Source organism: Athene cunicularia (genome assembly GCF_003259725.1).
Source record: "Athene cunicularia isolate RWA chromosome Z unlocalized genomic scaffold, athCun1 chrZ_part2, whole genome shotgun sequence".
NCBI lineage: Eukaryota > Metazoa > Chordata > Aves > Strigiformes > Strigidae > Athene > Athene cunicularia.
In genome coordinates, this window is record NW_020799143.1 from 7,853,599 (window position 1) to 7,872,766 (window position 19,168).

General features: G+C 38.4%; 1 protein-coding gene across 2 annotated transcripts in view; it reads left to right on the forward strand.

Moving 5' to 3' along the window:
- The window catches only part of LYRM7 (LYR motif containing 7), a 13,843-nt gene extending 327 nt beyond the window's left edge, over window positions 1-13,516 (forward strand). Inside the window, exons 2-5 of one of the 2 annotated variants that reach the window (XM_026866155.1) lie at window positions 2,804-2,876; window positions 3,818-3,888; window positions 6,371-6,452; window positions 13,183-13,516. In XM_026866155.1, coding sequence (XP_026721956.1) covers window positions 2,804-2,876; window positions 3,818-3,888; window positions 6,371-6,452; window positions 13,183-13,244 — 288 coding nt within the window. In that variant the 3' untranslated portion in view covers window positions 13,245-13,516. The remainder of the gene's footprint in view (window positions 1-2,803; window positions 2,877-3,817; window positions 3,889-6,370; window positions 6,453-13,182) is intronic. The other variant, XM_026866156.1, reaches the window with a different exon arrangement.
- Window positions 13,517-19,168: the final 5,652 nt, after the last annotated feature.

Consider the following 19,168-nt stretch of genomic DNA (forward strand, 5'->3'; position numbering starts at 1 on the left):
GGCCGCGGTCACTCGTGCTCGGCGGAGTGCCGCAGGCGTCGGGGGGAAGGGCTGCGGCCCACCGGGTATTGCGGCCGTGCGCCGGCCGCGTCCGGCGTTTTTGCCCTTGGTGTGGTAGTGCCTGCAGCACCGAAAAAGCGTGCTGTGTTCCCCCTCAAATTTGCGGCCTTAGGCTGTGGATGGTAGCTAGACACAAATTATATACTATAGGGAGGTTTTTCTTGTATGTCACTGAAGGGTAGTAACGTGTAACGTTTCTTCTAGCAGTTCCTAACAGCATCAATAGGCAGAGGCTTTCAGGGCAAGGAGGATACAAACCTAGGTAATATAGAGTTTTGCGTGCAAAAACCGTTGTACAAAAAGGAAAAGAGATTACAAGTAGAAGTTAAAATACATCAAGAGAATGGATTATGATGGGAAGATGAAGAAAAGCAAAGACAAGGATTATTTAAACCGTTCATTTCTACAGTATAGAGTAATTTTAGTGGTAGTTGAGCCCCTGTTTCAGAAATGTTCTGAAGCCTAGAATTAAGGGTACTAATACACTGGGCATTAGGTGGTGTTTCATTAGGTGACCAGAGCTCAATAAAGTGTACATTAATATATTTTTCTTCAAAGTCATCTAATGTATGTACTCTCTGTTTGGTGTGCTGATGAACTTTCCAAGAGGGGTTTGCAGAAATAGGCAAATAGCAGGGGAAGGTGCCTGAAAGTTGTTGATCAAAGATTTTGGAATAACCATAAAACACTTCTTCAGGTTTCACTATACAAGTCTTTGACTCAAAACCATTTGTAATGTTAACTTTACTATTTGCAAAGATGGCAAAAATACTATGGGGTAGAAATACTTAAGGATATCCTGTCCAAATAATTTAGTCAAATCTCCTAAACTACACCTACATAACAAGAAATGTATTTGCTGGCTTTTAATTATGTTGGTTTACTTTCCACAGGTTCATCTATCTAGGGAATGCTAGATTAATTAATTAATTAATTAACAATTAAAGGCAACATGGTTCTGTTCAAGTTACTAATTATTAAGGACACAAGCTGAAAAGGAGTTAGCAGGCTCCACATTCTCTTTTAAATGCCTCAGATTGTTTTAATTGATTGTCAGGTCTTATACTAATTCTTGTAAAATTACAAAAGCTTTTTACTTAAATATTTGTGAGACCCTTACTCAGTTGAGGATGTGCTAGTTTGTCCTCATTACAGAAAGATCTGTAATGCAGTGTCATACACTCAACAGGATGCTAAATCATAAATTACAGTAGAAATTACAACATGGTCTAATCCACATGGTGAAGCGAGATTTGGATTTGTTTCTATTTCTCGATTGTCCCTTAATAGCACTGAAGTTATGGTAGTATTATCTTAAAGAAGCACTAATGAGCTGGAAAATTGCCTGTTCTTACTAGTTTATGACTTCTTTTTCTCAAAACTGCCTTTTTGTGTGTGTACACTTCTGGATGGATTATTTTAAGATGTAGCCAAGTGACCAGCTGAGCAGAGGGTGAGAACTTAGATTGAAAATCTAAAAATATATCGATGTCCGTTGGAAGTAATAGCTTTCGTAGAAGCTTCCTGTTTCTCTGTCATTGGCAGATCTAAAGCAGAGGCAACCCTTTTTTTTTCAGGGCCCCACCAGCATGCTTTTATTGGCCTTTTAGGGGACAGTCTTCTTTGCATCTCCAGCTCACAGACACAGAGCATACTGATAAAGATGATAATTTTTCAGTTGCAGCCCTGCGTTTCCCATGCGTCTTTCCAAAAAATTTTTTTAACATTAATTGTGAGAAAACAATTCATCATCATGAGGTACTTGAAATTGTGTTTTCTAGAGATGCCAAAACACACTAGGAAGTACTAGAAATAACTTCAAAAGGTATCTCATTATCAAGAATTGTTTTCAATTTTTTTTGGATGCTTGTCAGAAATTCTTGTCAATCTCTGAAAAACACCAAAAAATCTGATAAGGATTTGAGGATTTCTGTAATCAATTACAGTATCTGTGAATAAACAGCCAAAACCACATGACTGTGAGCTGTGATTTTGGTTTTGTTATGGTTTGGTTTTTTTTTTTACATACATATTGAGGTGTGTCATCTCTACATTGTAAATCCTAATTTTTTTAAGTGCTTGCTTTTACTGAAGTTTTTATTTGCTGATCTGGCAGTTATATTTAGGGAAGGACTTTGCTTTATGTTGGGTTTGCCACGTCACCTGTAGAAGATTATGCCCATGTATTAGATACAGAGACATAAAGAATAACTGTTGAATTAGTTAATACACAGTTTGAGAACCTTTTGAATTGAGTTTTCTTGACATTGTCTTGTAAGTGTGAGAATACTTTAGCCATTTATATAATCTTTTTTTCATAATCAGAGAATATCCAGTGATCTACCCTTGATAGTCCCTTCAGGTGACTTGACTTTTAGAGTTACTCTGATTCTGTTGGGTTTATTTGATATTGGCATAATAAATACATTTGCATCAATGTATTTTAAGGATTATATTCCTGTCATGCCAAATAATTATTTAGGTGTGTAGTGCTAGTACTCTATAGCATCTTGGATTAATTTGAAACATCTAGAACTCTGCAGGATTTTGATTTCCTCACATCTGCTCTGGCTGCAAGTTATTTGATCAGGAATTGAGATAAAGCATCTTAGATACAGATTCCATACTTTACTAATTGAAAAGAACATAAAAGGTCAAGCAGAACACTCCTAATTGCAACTTGTTCATTTTAACTAATAATACTGCTAGAAAAAAGCTAATTCTATTGATGTTGTATCATCAGGTTTTGAAGGTTTTTAAATTATTACACAGAACCCGGCAAGAAGTTTTCAAAAATGATACCAGAGCCCTTGAAGGTGAGATTCTTTTTTTTTGGTGTGGTGCATGCTTACCAATATTTCTGTGGAACGTCCTTTTCTGGATACACAGAGAATTTTTAACATAATCATCCTTCAAATTATTCCCTTCCACATTTTATAAGTAATCATTGGGAAAACTTGTATGTCCATAACCAGACATCCTTTAATTTGAAACAAAAAACTAAGTTAGACTCAAACACTGTGCAAGGTTTAATCCTTGCTGGGATGAGAGAGCACATTGCCGTTGCCTCCCCGCCACCCGCGCCGGTCGGGTTGGAAGTTAAACACAGACCCCGGCTAAAATAACAAGAAATTTAATACAACAGAGTGATAGAACAATCTGAATAACAACAGTATCAATGGTCACAACAATAAACAGCAATAACAGTGAACAAGGCAAAAGATATACAGAGAAATACCGCTAAATGATCAAGGAGCAAACCCACCACGTGTTTGGCAAAAACCAACACCAGAAGAGAAAGGTAAAAAGGCTCCACCCCTGGACCTGAGGTCAGCATGGTATGAATAACCCGGCTGGAGATCCCTTCCCCCTCTCTCTCTGCTGGGGAAAACTTTATCCTGGCTGAACCAGGACAAACACTCAAGTCATATTTCATATGGAAAACATCTCTTTGGAACCTCAGTGATCTTCCTGGGATTTTTTTTTTTAAATTATGTTGAACTGCACTAAACATTTGAGTTGATTCTCTTTATGTACAGTTGATTCTCAGGGGATAAATACTTCTTTTTTAATAAACCAATTTATACCAGTCAACTTGAAATAAGACATCACCTGAATTCTGTGGGAATCTTCTAAAATAATTAAGGCAGAATGCACCAGGAACATGCTGTAAAGGACTTAGGATTCTGAGCTTTGAGGCAGCGACAAAGACGAGATACACTTTTTTGTTCACACTTCAGTTTTCTTGTTTATTTAGCTGCAAGACAAAAGATAAATGAAGAATTCAAAAACAACCAAGATGAAACATCTGAAGAGAAGATAAATGAGGTACTTCTTTTTTCATTGTTTTTTTCCACTTTGCATAATAGTACTTATATAGGCAGTTTTTACTTAAAGGATCTCTAAACCAAATTAAGTACTTACTTTTGTGAGAGCCAGGTGAGTTCAGAAAGGCTTTTTCATGGATCTTTGTTTATAAATATATTGATACCTCCATTGGTATTAATAGTACATTATAAAATTTTGCACATACAAAAACACATAAGGAGAAGGTGTCTAATGGTAGTTCAATATGCTTATTTTGAAACTTATAGTAAAACTATGGAAAAAATGTTTTATGTTGGTATGTTCATGTAAATATGTTGTATACTTTGCTCATAATATCTGAGCTGTGGTCACTTAAGTTTACCTGGTCTTCATTGTATAGACAAGCACAGAAAGATACAGAGAAATTATGTAATCTGCTCAGTTACTGGTGGACATGAGAAGTTATTTTGATTCCTGATCACAAATAAGGCAGCATTTTTTTATGGGATGCAAAAATCAGTCAAATGATCATGACTATTGTAATGTATAGGTATTAATTACACTACTGGGTTCTTCTGCTTCTTTGTTCCTCGTGGTGCCTTAAAAGGAACAGAAAATTCTCTTAACTCACTGTGTAAGTTACCTTTGCTCAGTTGTTACCTTAACAATTTTTTCTGAACCATTTTTCTGAAACTTAATGAGGTCTGAAATGAAACTTCTGTATCTCAGGTATTTTTAGTTCTTAACATTCATAGAGAGAGAGTAATTTAGTCCTTGTCATTCAGCCTGTTAACGGACTGTATTTAGACTATCCCTGGGCATTAGCTGGAAGAAAGTGCCTCCATCTGCCCTTTGCAGAAGTAAATCTAAACCTTTGCATCATACTAGCCACTAGACAGTAACATAAATAGTTCTGAGCATTTAGTTAGGACTTCCTATCATTTCTGCTTGTTACCAGACCCCTATAGTAATACTTACATATTTGTGTTCCTGGTGTCTGATCTGTTAAATTGTATGTTCTTTTTATTACAGATGTACAGGAAAAACTTGCTGTAATTTTCTATCTATATTTGTTAGGAATGGCAACCTACAAAATACACATGTAACTTTTTTATATGGTTTAATTGATATCTTTATTCAGTGTGTCAGTGGAAGAAATTCTAGACTTTAATCAGAACTACAGAATCCTAGAACATCATAGAGGCTGTCATTTATCGTATGTACATATAAATATATATACTGAATAGACTTGGTTGCAGAAGACCTGAATCAAATGATATATAGGACTTGTGAGAATCTGGGTGCTTGCTTGCATAAACATGGGGATGTTAGTGTTCCGGTTTGGACAGCAGCTAAAAAAATTAATACTGACCAAGCACTTATGCATTACTTTGCCAGAATAGAACACTGCAATGTCTTCTAGTGTGACATCAAATGCTTAGTTACCCCTGCCTCCTTAGGTCACTACATAACTATCTGCAGTATTAGAATGTGAGATGTGGCAGCTGAATCTACTGCAGTATTATAGTTCAGATCAGGAGTGCACTTTTGAAGTTACCTTGGTTAACTCCATTTCCTGTGAGTTGGCTTATTTTATGAAGCTGTCTCAGAGCAAATGGCAGAATTCCTTTAAGATGAATCTGAAGGGGAAGGTGTGCTTCCAGAACATGCAGCCTAGTTGCTGATGAACATTCAGTAGGGATACTGAAAGATACCTAGTCTAAACCCTTAAAAGGGAAAGGGAGGAGGAGAAATTCAGTGTAGATCTCAAATCTTGAGCTCTAACTCTTTCAAAGATCCCCTTCTGTTGGTACACACTACTTCCTAGTGTAAGCATATCTTCCAAAGTGTCTCAGTTGTGCAATTTCATTTATTTCTGACACAGGTATCATACAAGCACTAGGCTTCTCTTAATTGCTCTGCATAACTAGCAAGGATGCTTCTGCTTATCCTCTTAATGAGGGAAGGAATTCTAGGCCTTTTGCCAAATATTAATGTTTCTACTAATCTTTAGGTAGTGCCTTGTTCCTGTACTGCTTTTCTGTGAAACCTCAGTGTTCCTGATTCTTGTCATGTTTTGTCCTTTGCCTCCTTATTTCAAGAGGAAGAACATTAAAAGAACGAATTGCCCTTTCACTAAATGTTACTGAGGCATTCACCAGTGTCTTTGATCACTGAAAGCTAGTTACTTGTTTTGGTAGCTGCATTCTACCTTTGCCATTTTAATTGCCTATATAGATTTTATACTGCTGTATGTTACTGAGCAGAAGTTTCATTTCTCTCATGCTGTATGTCTAGGTAACTTATATATCAACCTGTAAATTATTCCAGGATCCCAAAAGTAAAAGCTATGTATATATAGTGCATAACTAACTGAATAATAGAACTGACTGTCTTTATTATTGGAATAGCTGCCTAGTATGGAAAATGCCTCCGGAATAATCACATATAATTTAAATTACTTTATTGTATTGTTTGTGTTGGGTTTTTTTCCTTTTTCTAGCTTCTGAAAATAGCTTCAGATGTTGAAGTGATTCTTAGAACTTCTGTTATTCAGGCAGTTCACACAGATTCCGACAAAATATGTGAGTAAAGCTGCATGCTAATAAGATGTTTAAAAATATTGTTCACTAAATAACTATAAAATTTGAAAGGTAAAGGGATAGAGAGGGCAAAAATCTGCCTATCTGTCACTTCTCTGCACAAACCCTTAATTTAAGCCCATTTTCTAATGACACTACTTAGGACAGGTGGACATTTCAAAGGTACAAAGTTTTTACACAAATACTTTTAAATACAGAGGGTCATAGAAAAGAGGCAGTGACTGAATTTAATGCCCTTATTGAGATAAGTTATAGCTTGGTACCTTATGAGGACTAACAGCAATTAGGTAGCAAGTCAGCATGTGGGTAGTGGCTAGTCAGTGGGTGTATGTCTAAACGAAGTAGCCACAGTTCCTGTAGGTGCTTGTTCTACCAAATAGGTAGAAGCTGTCTGAGGACAAATAGCAAATGCAGTATGTATGCTGTCCACAGAGTAGCTTTTTTCTTTGAGGATTGGTTATTTTTTTCCAAATCTCTGTTCTGACAATTTAAATTTCAGATTATGCCTTACAAAATTTGTGACACAGCGATGGCCTTGATGCAAAACGTATCAAATTCTGAAATTTTGGTTCCTGGTTTTAGAAGCTCTTTCCTTTTACAGTCAAAAACAAGAGAAGTAGTAGGTTCACTGTACAACTATGTGGTAGAGGGTAGAAGAAATCTTCAGCTGGTGTACATTGTTTCCTTTCACTTCTGTTTAATGGTGTATGTAAAGCTTTGTAACTTATTTTCAGCTTTAGGTTTGGTAAAGCATTTAACTTTAGAATGGCCATTATGATTATGGCTGAAGGTATGTGTAGACAAGTGTTGAGTCTTCCCCAGTGATCCTAGGCAAATGACAGAGGAGTAGGAACACAGCAAGTGAACTTTGACATCTTCCAGCCATTTATACCTGGCAGCACTTCCTGAGTGAGGGTTGGTTTCTGTTTTAGTTATCCTCGGCGTCTTTCTCTCTAATGAACTTGTCAACCTAGGCAAATTTCTTGCATCCAAAAACCTTTGACAAATAATTTTTTTTAAGAATTGCTTGCTGTAGTTTTGAATCTAGTCTTACTCATCAATTACTATCCATTTTCACCAAGCTGTTCATGAGTTTTTAAGCCCCTTATTGCGCCTCTTTTGTTTTTTTCTCCCACTATGGAACAGCTTCTCTGTGAAACAACAAGTAAATGCCTGTGGTCATTCTGCTGTTCATCTCTTCACTCTTTTCAATTCTACTGTCTCTCTCTTGAGATCATTAAGAGCTTGCTCTCTGTCAGAGCTGAGCACAGTCATCAAGCTATGGTCAAATCAGGCATTTATACACACAGTGATGGCACAATGATGTTTTGTCTTTCATTCTCAATTAGTTTCCTAGTCATTCCTAATTCTGAATTTCATTTTTGGCTGCTGTGCATCCATATATTTATTTATTTTTACAAAATTATCTTGTATTCATTATACCCATCTGAATGGTCATAGTCAGTTTTGAACCTGTGACTTCATTTGTGAAATCAGTATGGGTTTTTTGACCTGTATGCATTGCATGCCTCTACAGGTAATTTCATCTGTCATTTTACTTGTTACTCAGTCAAGTTTTAAGCTCATCCTGCAATTCTTCACAGTAAGCCATTTTCTTAAAGAACTTATGCAGGATGGTAACATTAAAATCCATTCTTTTTGCAGTTACTTACAAATATATTGAACAGCACAGATGCCAACAAAAATACCTGTAGAACTCCACTTTTGACATCCTTCTATTGGGAGACCCAGTCATTTATTGTTCACTTCCTATGGTTTAACCAGTGACTTATCCATGTAAGATGTTCTATCATAATAAGGCTCTTGTTTTCTGTAAAGCATTTGCTGAGGGACTTTTGAGAATCCCCAAGCATGTTGTGGAGCTGTTCAGAGAACTCCCATGAAGGACCATTAAGACAGAACTCCCCTTGCAAAAGCCACATGAAATTATGTTCAAATACTAATTTATATTCTAATACTGTGTGTGTAGGGATGGGGTTAGAACATCCAAAGCCCACCTGGAGTTGATCTTGGCAAGGAGTGTAAAGGATGGCAAGAATAGCAGCTACAGGTATATGGGCAACAAAGGGAAGAGGCAGGAAAATGTGAGCCCACAGCTGAATAGGCAGGGGACCTGGTAACAAAGGACACGGAAGAGACTGAGGTACTCGCTATCTTCTTCACCTCAGTCTTTACTGCTCAGGTTTGCCTTCAGGAGTCATGGGCCTCAGACCCCAGGGAGAACCTGGAGTGAGGCTTTTAGTTTTGGTAGAGGAGGAAAAGGCTAGGGAGCATTTGAACAGATGGGTACATACACAAATCCATGGGACCTCATGTGCTGCACCCATGGGTGGCGAGGGAGCTGGCTGATGTCATTATGAGGCCACTCTCAAATCAACTTTGAAAGGTCATGGTGATTAGGGGAGTTGCCTGAGGATTGGAAGAAAGCAAATGTCACTCCTCTTTCCAAGAAGGGCAAGAGAGAGTATCTGGGAAACTGGTCAGCCTCACCTTGATCCCTGGGAAGGTGGTTGAGCCAATCCTGGAAGCTGTTTCCAAACATTCTAAGGACAGAATGGGGACTGGGAATAGTCACCATGAATTCATGAAGGGGAGAACTTCTCTGTCCATTCTGATACCCTTTTACAGTGGAATAACTTGACTCAGCAGACAAGGGGAGAGTAGTGGTGATTGTCTCTTTTGACTGTGTCAGAGCTTGGATGCTGTCTCCTTTAAAATTTCCATAAACAAAAAGTGATAGAAGTGCTCCCACCTAATTTTAAGACTTCTTAGAGAAATGGTAGTAATGGGGTTTGTGCGGAAGAAGGAGGTCTTCCAGAGTCTAGTACTGGCCAGAAAAACTGTCCTGCAGCAAAAAATCTGGAGTGCATCTATACACAGGGTGCATTTGATCTGCTTATGAATGCAAAGGATGTCATTATGCAGTCTCTTGCCCATTTTTTAATTTTTTCTGTATCTGTTTTGGATATGTCTGAGCTTTGCTTCTCACTCTGTAATTGATCTTACTGCAGTGAGAACAAAACAGTTGTCTTGAAACAGCCATCAGAGTTCAAGAGCTGTCTGTTTTGTGTGTGTTTGGAATATTTAGTCTTGACAATGTAGTGAGTCACCAATTAAAGGATCAAGAATTCTTAGAAAAGACAGAAAATCATGATAGAAGGTCAAAGAATAAGAATGAGTAGTATAAAAAAATGTACAGAATGGATAGATATTCTTGCTTGTCCTGGTATAATTAAAATGTAAAGAGCATTCAGTGGATTTGGAATTTACATTCAAAGCTAATACAAAAAAAAAAAAGCATTTTTATTTTGCACAATAAATAATACTTAAAGGTCATAGCAATGAAAAATCTTTGTGGCGAGGAGGAAGGTTATTATTCAAAAGTACAAAAAAGCAGATCAGACTTGAAGCTTAGCTTGATCCCATAGTGAAAGAGTAAAAACAATTCTCCTTATAGAAAGAATATACAGACCTTTATACCATGGTAAATTGATAAGTAGCAGAACAGTATTCCTAAGTCCCATTTTTTGAGCAGGCTCCTAAGTGTGTTTGCACCTTTCCTAAGAAGCCAGCTTTGATTCATCAGCACTCTGAACTAGGCAATTCTGATATAGCTTTTGTTACACTGTTAATGTCACTAGTAGCACAGGGTATACTATTAGAAAATACTAAACCAGAAATTAAGAAGTTTTAGGAGGTTAATTGTCACCGTATTTTGATAGTAGTTTATGCTGAATAGCATGGTCAGTATGTTGTGTGAAATTGTACCTGTAAATAGGTGTGGTTTCTATTGCTGCTCCGTTGTGTTGAATATCTTACTGTATTGTTTCCATCCTTTCCTATTTGTAAAGAAAAGTTGTCTGAGATTAAAAAGAGGAAAAAAGTTGGAAGTGGGACTTCAGCTTCCAGTTGAATCTATGGCTAGGTGTTGTCATGGTTTAACCCGAGCCAGCAACTAAGCCCCACACAGCCACGTGCTCACTTCCTCCCAACTGGGACAGGGGAAAGAATCAAAAGGGTAGAAGTAAGAAAACTTGTGGCTTTAATAGGTAGAGTGAAAGCCATGTGTGCAAGCAAAGCAGAGTAAGGAATTAATTCAGTACTCCCCGTCAGCAGTCAGGTGTTCAGCCATCTCCAGGAAAGCCGGACTCCATCATGTGTAATGTTTACTTGGGAAGATAAATGCTGTAACTCCAAACATCCCCGTTTCCTCCTTTTTCAGCTTTATTGCTGAGCATGATGTCAAATGGTATGGAATATCCCTTTGGTGACTTGGGGTCAGCTGTCCTGGCTGTGTATCCTCCAAACGTGTTGTGCATTTATATGATGAAAATACCAAGTGGATCTTCTCACTCCCCTTTGGTTTTTTGTCTCCTAGGAGCCAGTTTCTGATGGAAAGTTTGTTATAGGAAGGGCTTCTCTGTGTGTGTATGTCTATGAGTCTACTTTTAGGTAGCACATTGAATGAGTGTTCAATTCCAGTACAGCTTTGATTAAAGAAGTTTTAGCAGAACAAAATCAACCTTTTTGAGCCTAAATCTGTGGTAATTATGATACCAGTAGAATTGCAGAGGCTTGGGACATATTTATTAACAAAAAAAAAAAAAAAAAGAAAAAGTGGAAGGGCAGCTCTAAGGTGGCTGCTTGAGTTGGCAAATAAAAATAAGCAACCTCAGAGAAAAAGTTTACTTTTCATAGTGCTTCATCTTAGGTCCTACAGGTTTGTTTTGGAAACTTTGTAGATGAAGGTTTACTCTTCAGTAATAGAAATCATATTGGCCTATTTGTAAAAAAAGAAAATGTTGTAAAATGCTTACATTTGGTCTGTATTTAAATTAGTATTATGGGTTTTTAAGTGATCAGTTGCTATATTTAGGAAAGAAGAGCCGGGGGCGGGGGGGGCAGGTGCTGAGAACAGATAAAGAAACTAGGTACAGTGTTTCAGAAACCTGTTCCCGCAGGTGCTTTCCTCCACTTACTGTCAAAATCTTTTGGCTCTAACTTTTCATATTATAGCTGACAATACACACAATTTAGATACACTTGGTGTTTTTAGTTGGTTTTTTTTCTTCAATCCTGCATCTCTAAAAAATAATTATTTAATAACTGAATAGAAAAATCCAAAGACTTGTCTTAGACAGTGAGAATAAATATTGGTAAGGGGAACGTTTTCCCTAATCAAATGAAATCATTCTGTGCTGTCATAGAAGCAGTGCACAGGGCAACATTATTCTTTAAAAATAATTTGAGATGCAGTGGTGTATGCTCATGTTGGGATTCACTGGTAAATCTTTAAAATAAGAAAAAAAGAAATTGAGCTGATTTTCTTACTAAAGAGAACACAATTTAAATTAGGAGCTTGTTAGACAATTTTTCTGATTTTTTTGTTTGTTTGTTTGTTTCAGTCTGAGTTATGTTAGTGTACAAATGTCTTGGTTCTATTCATTTCACTTCAATTTCAGATTAAGCTGATACAAGTAGAGCTTACATTTTTGTCATATACGTGGGGTGTGTTCTGATGATTTTGATCTGGTGCTTTGGCAGTGTTTGCTCAAAACTTAGCTTTGAAAAGGAAGGTTAAAAATTATTCTTTCAGTCTTTGTTTGGACTCTTGTTTTTCATTATATGCAATCCTGTTTCTCTTTGGTATTTCTGTTTCATGTACCTATTCTAGGTGTCTAGATCAACATGTTTTGTTAATCACAAGTATTGATCAACAAAGTGAGTTGTAAAGAAATACTTGTTTACTCACAGGTATTTTGTCTAAGAGAAATGCAATTGAAATATTAGTTAAAGCTCTTAGAAACTTATTAAATGCGTCAGTATCAATACACAGATGCAAAAGGAATATAACTTCAATGGAATCTGTTTTCTTGTAACACATGGGGTATCAGTGCACTTTGTACAGAATGTTACTCATTACATACATGTGCACACAAACACACAGAGTTTTACAGGTTTACTATACCTTTTGCAGCTGTCTGACCTAGTCAAAGTAAAGCATGATTTCAGGTGCTTGTGCCGTAGTTTTTACTGCTGGAGCAAATCTGACATCACACAACTCCTTGCCTTCATGAAGAAAGGATGAGCTGATTTCTGAAGGGCTAGAAGGCAAGAACTTAGAGTCAGGAAGAAGTTAAAATGATGTATAATTGGACAAACCTTAACACACCACACTTCTGTGATGATATAGTGGCCATAATTTTCATTTGATGCTTTCTTTTCCTACTGGCCTTTAAAACAAGTGTAACAATGAATATTACAGATCAGATTCCAGGATGCTGAGGGAAAAGGCTAAATCAAATTAAGTATTAATTTGTGGAGCTGTTGAACTAAAACATAGTCTGATTTAGGCATGATAAAATTTTCTTTCTTGCTTGCTAAAAGTTACAGCAACACTTTACCATTTTTAATGGATTCTTAATGCTATTAATATATTTTTAGTGCTTCAGGAAAAAGGGAAAGGCAATATTCTGTCCAAAAGAAAGTAAAAATCTCAATAGAATTTTGTCTTCGGTAGATACCATGATGCTACTTGTATGCTTACCAGAAGTTCAGATTCTCATTTTAGTAACCTGATCTTTTTGTAGTAACCTGTTTCTGTAGTAACCTGTAAATGTAAAAACAACTTTAGAATTTTAAATAGTATTTTCCGTAAGATTATATTCTTACAGTTTTTTTTCTGTTACAGTGCTCATACCCAGGAAAGATCTGCTACAAGACAACACTCCTTACTTTGATAAACCAACATAAAAGTATGATTCCTGAGGGAAATATGCACCTCCCCTCAGAAGGTTAATATCCTGTAATGAGATCTCTGAAAACCGGTAGTAGATACCTGTTTTAAAGCTAATTTTTAAAAACAGTTAAATATTTTTATCAGGAAAATGAAACTGAAACTGAGTCAACAATTTTATTGTGTGCTGTAACACCATCATGGACTACTTCTGTGGAAGATACTAATACTTCCACAGAAACTCAAGACACGCAGTTCTATTAAAAATAAACTGCTTAATTGTGTTACTGTTTTTCATTACTTCAAAGCAGCATATGGTTGACAAACTTTAGAAAAAAGTGTTATCAGGATTAAGAACCGCATTTAACAACAGTCTTGTGGCACTTACCATAAAATTTATGCTTTGAACCAGAGGCACGATTTCTGAAGTTGTCATTAATTGTACACTAATATACTGTGGTGTTTGAGAGAGTTCTTGAGATTTATCTGAATAATTTATTCAGGTTTTACAGATGGGAGAGTGTGTGTGGTGTTTTTCTTCTCCCTCACACGTTTGAACAAGCAGGAGTGGCAGGGTTTAAGTTCTTTTGACAGTGGAACAAGACAACTCAGCCACAACCTAACCTAAAGATGTTGGTTTAGATCATATGGTTTATGAATTTGTTTCTATTTTATCTTATGATTATAGAGTGACTTACTGAGGCATTTTCCAAAGAGAAGAGGCTTGTTGCTTACTTGCAAGTGATCAGAAGTGGAATTCATCACAATGATCTGTTCACTTACATTTTCATTGGAACCAGAGACAACTATGGTGATATATAGAATCTTCTCTGTGAAGTTGGTAACAGCCACCACACTAGGATCTAAACACCTCACACAGGAGTGAAGTAGTCCAGTGTCATGGTTTGAACCCAGAGGGCAACTGAGTACCACACAGCTGGTTCACTAACCCCTTACACCCATTGCTGGGGAAGAGAAAACGAATTAAAAGGCTCAGGAATAGAGATAAAGATAGGGAGGAGTGGGTCACCCATTAATAATCGTGAGCAAAAGAGAGGTAATAAAAAAAAAAAGAACATAAATTCAAGCACTAACGAAATCAACACTTAGCAGACAGAGTGGGACAGTGAGAAGCATCACCACATTTTCAAAGCACCTCCCCTCACCCCTTCCTGCTTCCTGGGCTCAGTTTTGTTCCCAATATCTCTACCACCTCTCCTCAGCAGTGCAGAGGCAGGGAATGGGGGATTTTCACTGCTTCTTACTCCAAGGTTGGGGGGAAACACTCCTCTGCATTCTTCCCTGCTCCACAAATGTGCTCGTCATGAGTCTTCCGCATGGGATGTGTTCTTCTTGAGATGCTGTGGCATGGGTCACCCCTACATGTTGCAGTCCTCCCAGTACCAAACTACAACAGCAGGTGCTGCTTCTACCCACAGAGCCCCGCGAGTTCTCCACAGGCAGAACTCTGCTCCTCCTATGACATCCATGGACTACAGGAAGACAGCCCTGCTGTCTCACTGGTATACAGTGGGGCTCTCAGCTCCAGCACACCTCTTCCCCTTCCTCCTCAATCCTTCCACTGACCTCGGTGTTCACATGGGTGTCCTTCTGGTAGCTCCTCCTCACCAGTTCCAAGTCTCTCTCAGATTCCCCTTCTTAAATGCATTATTGCAGAGGCAAAGCCACTGGCTCAGCTTTGGCCGGGGGCGAGTCTGACTTGGAGCTGGGAGAGCTTTTGAGAAGCTTCTCACAGGGGCCGCTGCTATAGCCCTCTCCCCTGCTACCAAAACTCCACCACATAAACTCAGCACACCGAGTAATACCTCTCAGGTCTATTTCAGGTCCAAGTGATCTTGCATATTTTTAATAAACCTCCAAGATGTCAATATTGCATATTTGAGTTCTGACATGGTTTCAATAACTGACTAAAATGGAAAACTAGTGCCTGCATCCAGTCTCTTTTCTTCACAGAGCATGTCAGTGCGGTAAGTTCTCCTTTCTTTAAAACTATTACTTCTGGCTGCCATGGGCAGGGTAACCAGCAGAGAATATGTTGTGAGTATCCCTCTTTCAGTTGCACTGATAGTGCATGCCTGCTCTGTAGCTAGAAGGCAGCAGGCAAATGATGGCGTGTAGGATGAAATGAGTGCAGTCCTTGCTGTTTGTTGTGGTCGAGCAGCTCCACTACAATCATGTCTGTCTGTAGGGGATTTGCTGTTCTAGGCCTCTTGTGTTGTTTATTTCCCTAAAGACAAGGCATATTCTATGTCTGGTTTCCCACCATTCTGCAGCTTGCCTACACTGAATTTTTTTTTCCCTAAGTAGCTTAAGAAAGAGGTATGCAAGGAAGGGAAAATAGAAGGTAGCTGCAGCTGCAAAGAGACAAAACAGACCATTACCTCAAGTGAAGTGATTGGTTTAATAATCATCAAATAATTAAACAGAGGTCTGGCAAGAATCATAAATTGTACAACCATTAAGGTCAACACACCATGTCACACTGTAATTGGGGGGAATTTATCTCTCATAGACCCATTGCTTTAGGCTATGGGAGTAGTGTATCAGTGATTTTATCCTTGAGATTGATTTCATAAAACTGAGGCTTGGTAGATCTTTGGACTTGGTACTGATGTAAAGTAGTATTGCCTGTTATGCAAAGTATGTATTAAAGTATGATGTTGACAGTAGATGGCAGTCTTTTGTACGATGTTTGAGGAAACAGCAAGTGGAGAAAATATTTTCATGTGACTATTGCTTCAGTATTGTTCTGCTGTCATTTGTTTTAGGTTGTTATTTTTAACAAGAATTAACTCATTAATAGATAGTATGGAAATGTCAACTGACAGGATTATCCTTGGGATTTGACAGGCATTTATGTGCTTCATCTTACCTACATCGTGAATACTCATAGTAAGAATACAGAATGAGTCACCCAGATAACATACACAACTGCTAATATAAAGGACATGATTAAAAAAAGTTGGTAGAATTTAATGGCCTCCAGAACAATTCTCCTTACACTCCTATGCAGTATGTTTGTGGTCTGTGCATTAACATTCCATGTTCCTGCTGTCTTTGTGCACTCCTGGGCAGCAAAGACAAACTGAATTTTGCAGTAGTGAGGTAAGTAAACTCAAGCTGATAGGCAAAAGTCTGCTAATGTAACAGACTGACAGTCCTATTTATTACTCCTGTTTCAATGTGATCTTAAATAAGGATTGAGGGGCTATCCAGACCAGGATAAATAGGAATTCCAAATAAGGAATTGAGCCTAGAAGTATCTCAGACTTGGTCACAGTCTGGGCCCAGCAGGCGTTTAAAAGCTTTCTGCAAATCTAACCTTCCCGCCTTGAAAGACTCACAAATCTGCTTAATGAGAAGCCGGTAATCAAAGGCTTCTCTGTGCTAGTTGGTGGTAGTGATTGTTCCTCTTCCCCTTATTCCATGCTTACCTGTTGGCTCATGTTTCAGTCATCTCCCCAGCTTCTGCTTCTGCTTCCATTTTCATTTCACTCTGCATATGAATCTGTTCTTGATACTGCTGGCTTCGTGCTCATATACGCCTGTATTTCCTTAATTAATATCAGTAGTAAATAATGTTAAAAATACAGGATGTATTGCTGCATTCCCTCTGCAAAGTTTGAAGTGCTATCTGAAACTGCTTAAAACTCTACAGGGAATTTCACTTAATGACTTGGGAGGAGAAAAGGTTGATTCTTTACAAGAGAAACTGTAATTTAATAGGCTCACAATAACACAATTCAATTACATTTAACTTTTTCAGGTTTACTGGAACTGCAGATTTTTTTCTTTCAGACTATGCATCATCAGTATTAAAAGATAAGCCTTAAAGGTAATAGTTCTTTAAACTAATTTAACTATGCCTTAAATAAAAAAAATCTGTAGAGATCTTTTGGAGGCAAGCAGGAAATGTTGCTGAAGAGGCTCACTGCTTGTTCAGATCTGCTACAATTCAGCTGCTATAGCCAAGAGATCAGTATGGTCTAATTGCTTGGTGTCTGGAGGTCCCTTCATGACCTGTACAGAACACTAACAGTGATGTTTAGAAGGACCTCCTATTTTAAAAGTGAGTTTCGCTCCACTTGAAGTAGTCACATGCTTACACAGAGTTTGGCAGAACAGATGTCACCTTAATGATCACACGTAAAAAAATTCTAAGCACATCAGCTTTTGACGTCATCATCTGATGTGTCTGTTAGAGCCTTCTGCCCTGATATTCTTCATGAAGTTTTGACATGGTGTACACTGTAGCTTTAATGAAAGCATTAAATTCAGCCAAAGAGTATTTCCTGTTTAAGTATTACGTTTTGGTTTTGTTCTAATTACCTTTCCCTCTCCTTTATTTAACAGTTTCAAAATAAAAGGTTTCTTCATTTTTTTTCTGCAAGCTGTAGCCTAGGTTAGGGATCAAGTATTGTATTAGTAGATAGTGATATATATTATATATAGTACTATAGCCTCATGTTCATAAAACCCAAGTGACAGATTTAATCTATGAATTTATTTTGTTTGCATGGTGTGCTAGTTTGAAAACAAACTAGTGGGAGACACCAAGTCAGAATAACAATTTCATAGGGAAATTAAAAAAAGAAAAAATAAAGGCAGATAACACTGGGTTAAACTAACAGAGTCAGGATACAACCTGACACCCTGTTAATCAGGGTGGTGGTAGCAGTCTGGTAGAATGGTGGCTGCAGTCACCCTGAAGTGGTGATCCTGTAGAAAGGTCTGCTCTTCCTCAGAAAAGTCCAGTGGTGGCTTAGTAGCTCCTGTCCTCTGGAAATCCAGTGGAAAAGAGAGCGTCTCTGGTCTTCCGAATCTCAGATTATATCCAGTATGGAATGCTGGTTTTCTCCCTCTGGGTGGAGCATCTCACAATGGACAGGACATAATCTACCCCTTATGCTATTATCATCTACATCATCCCAAATCAATACCTTCCTTAAACTCTACACACCCACCCACACACATATATACACAGTGAAACCCTACACAGAGTTCTTACCTAAGATTAGGTCTCCTTGTGGTACACAATGGGTTTCCCCATCTTTCTGCATTACCCACCAAGTGTAACCAGGTCCTTGAGCAAAGACAGTCCCATGGATGGGTTTGCCTTTACCTGAGGTGGGATTAATCCAAACAGCCTTTCCTAAAATACCTCTCAGGTGTACCACAGGGACTGTCTCCATCCACTGTGTGCAAGGGTTCAGACTTGGTGGGACCAGCTCAATTGATGGACCCTCATGTATTGACCATCCAGGTGGCCTTTGCTAAGTTCACTTCCCATTTTTTGAAGGTCCCCCCATCAAGTGCCTTTAGGGTGGTTTTAAGTAGTCCATTGCAGCATTCAACCTCCCCAGCAGCTGGTGCATGATAAGGGATATGATATATCCATTCGATACCGTGTTCTCTGGCCCAGGTGTTAATGAGGCTGTTCTAAAATGAGTCCCATTGCCTGACTCGATCCTCTCAGGGGTACCATGTCTCCACAGGACTTGCTTTTCCAGGCCCAGGATGGTGTTTCGGCAGTAGCATTAAACACAGGGTAGGCACAGGGCAGGTCTCCAGCCATCCGTGGTCAACACATAGTGCTTGCCTTGGTGGGTTTGGGGAAGGGTGATGTAGTCAACTTGCCAGGCTTCCCCATACCTGTACTTTGACCATCGTCCACTATACCACAGAGGCTTCACCCACTTGGCCTGTTTGATTGCAGCACAGGTCTCAACTGTGGATGACCTGGGAGATGTTGTCCATGGTAAGGTCCACCCCTCAGTCACAGGCCCATCGGTAGGTTGCATCTCTCCCCTGATGACCAGAGGCATCATGGGCCCAACGAGCTAAGAATAGTTCTCCCTTGTGCTGCCAGTCCAGATCCACCTGAGATACTTTCACCTTGGCAGCTCGGTCCACCTCCTCA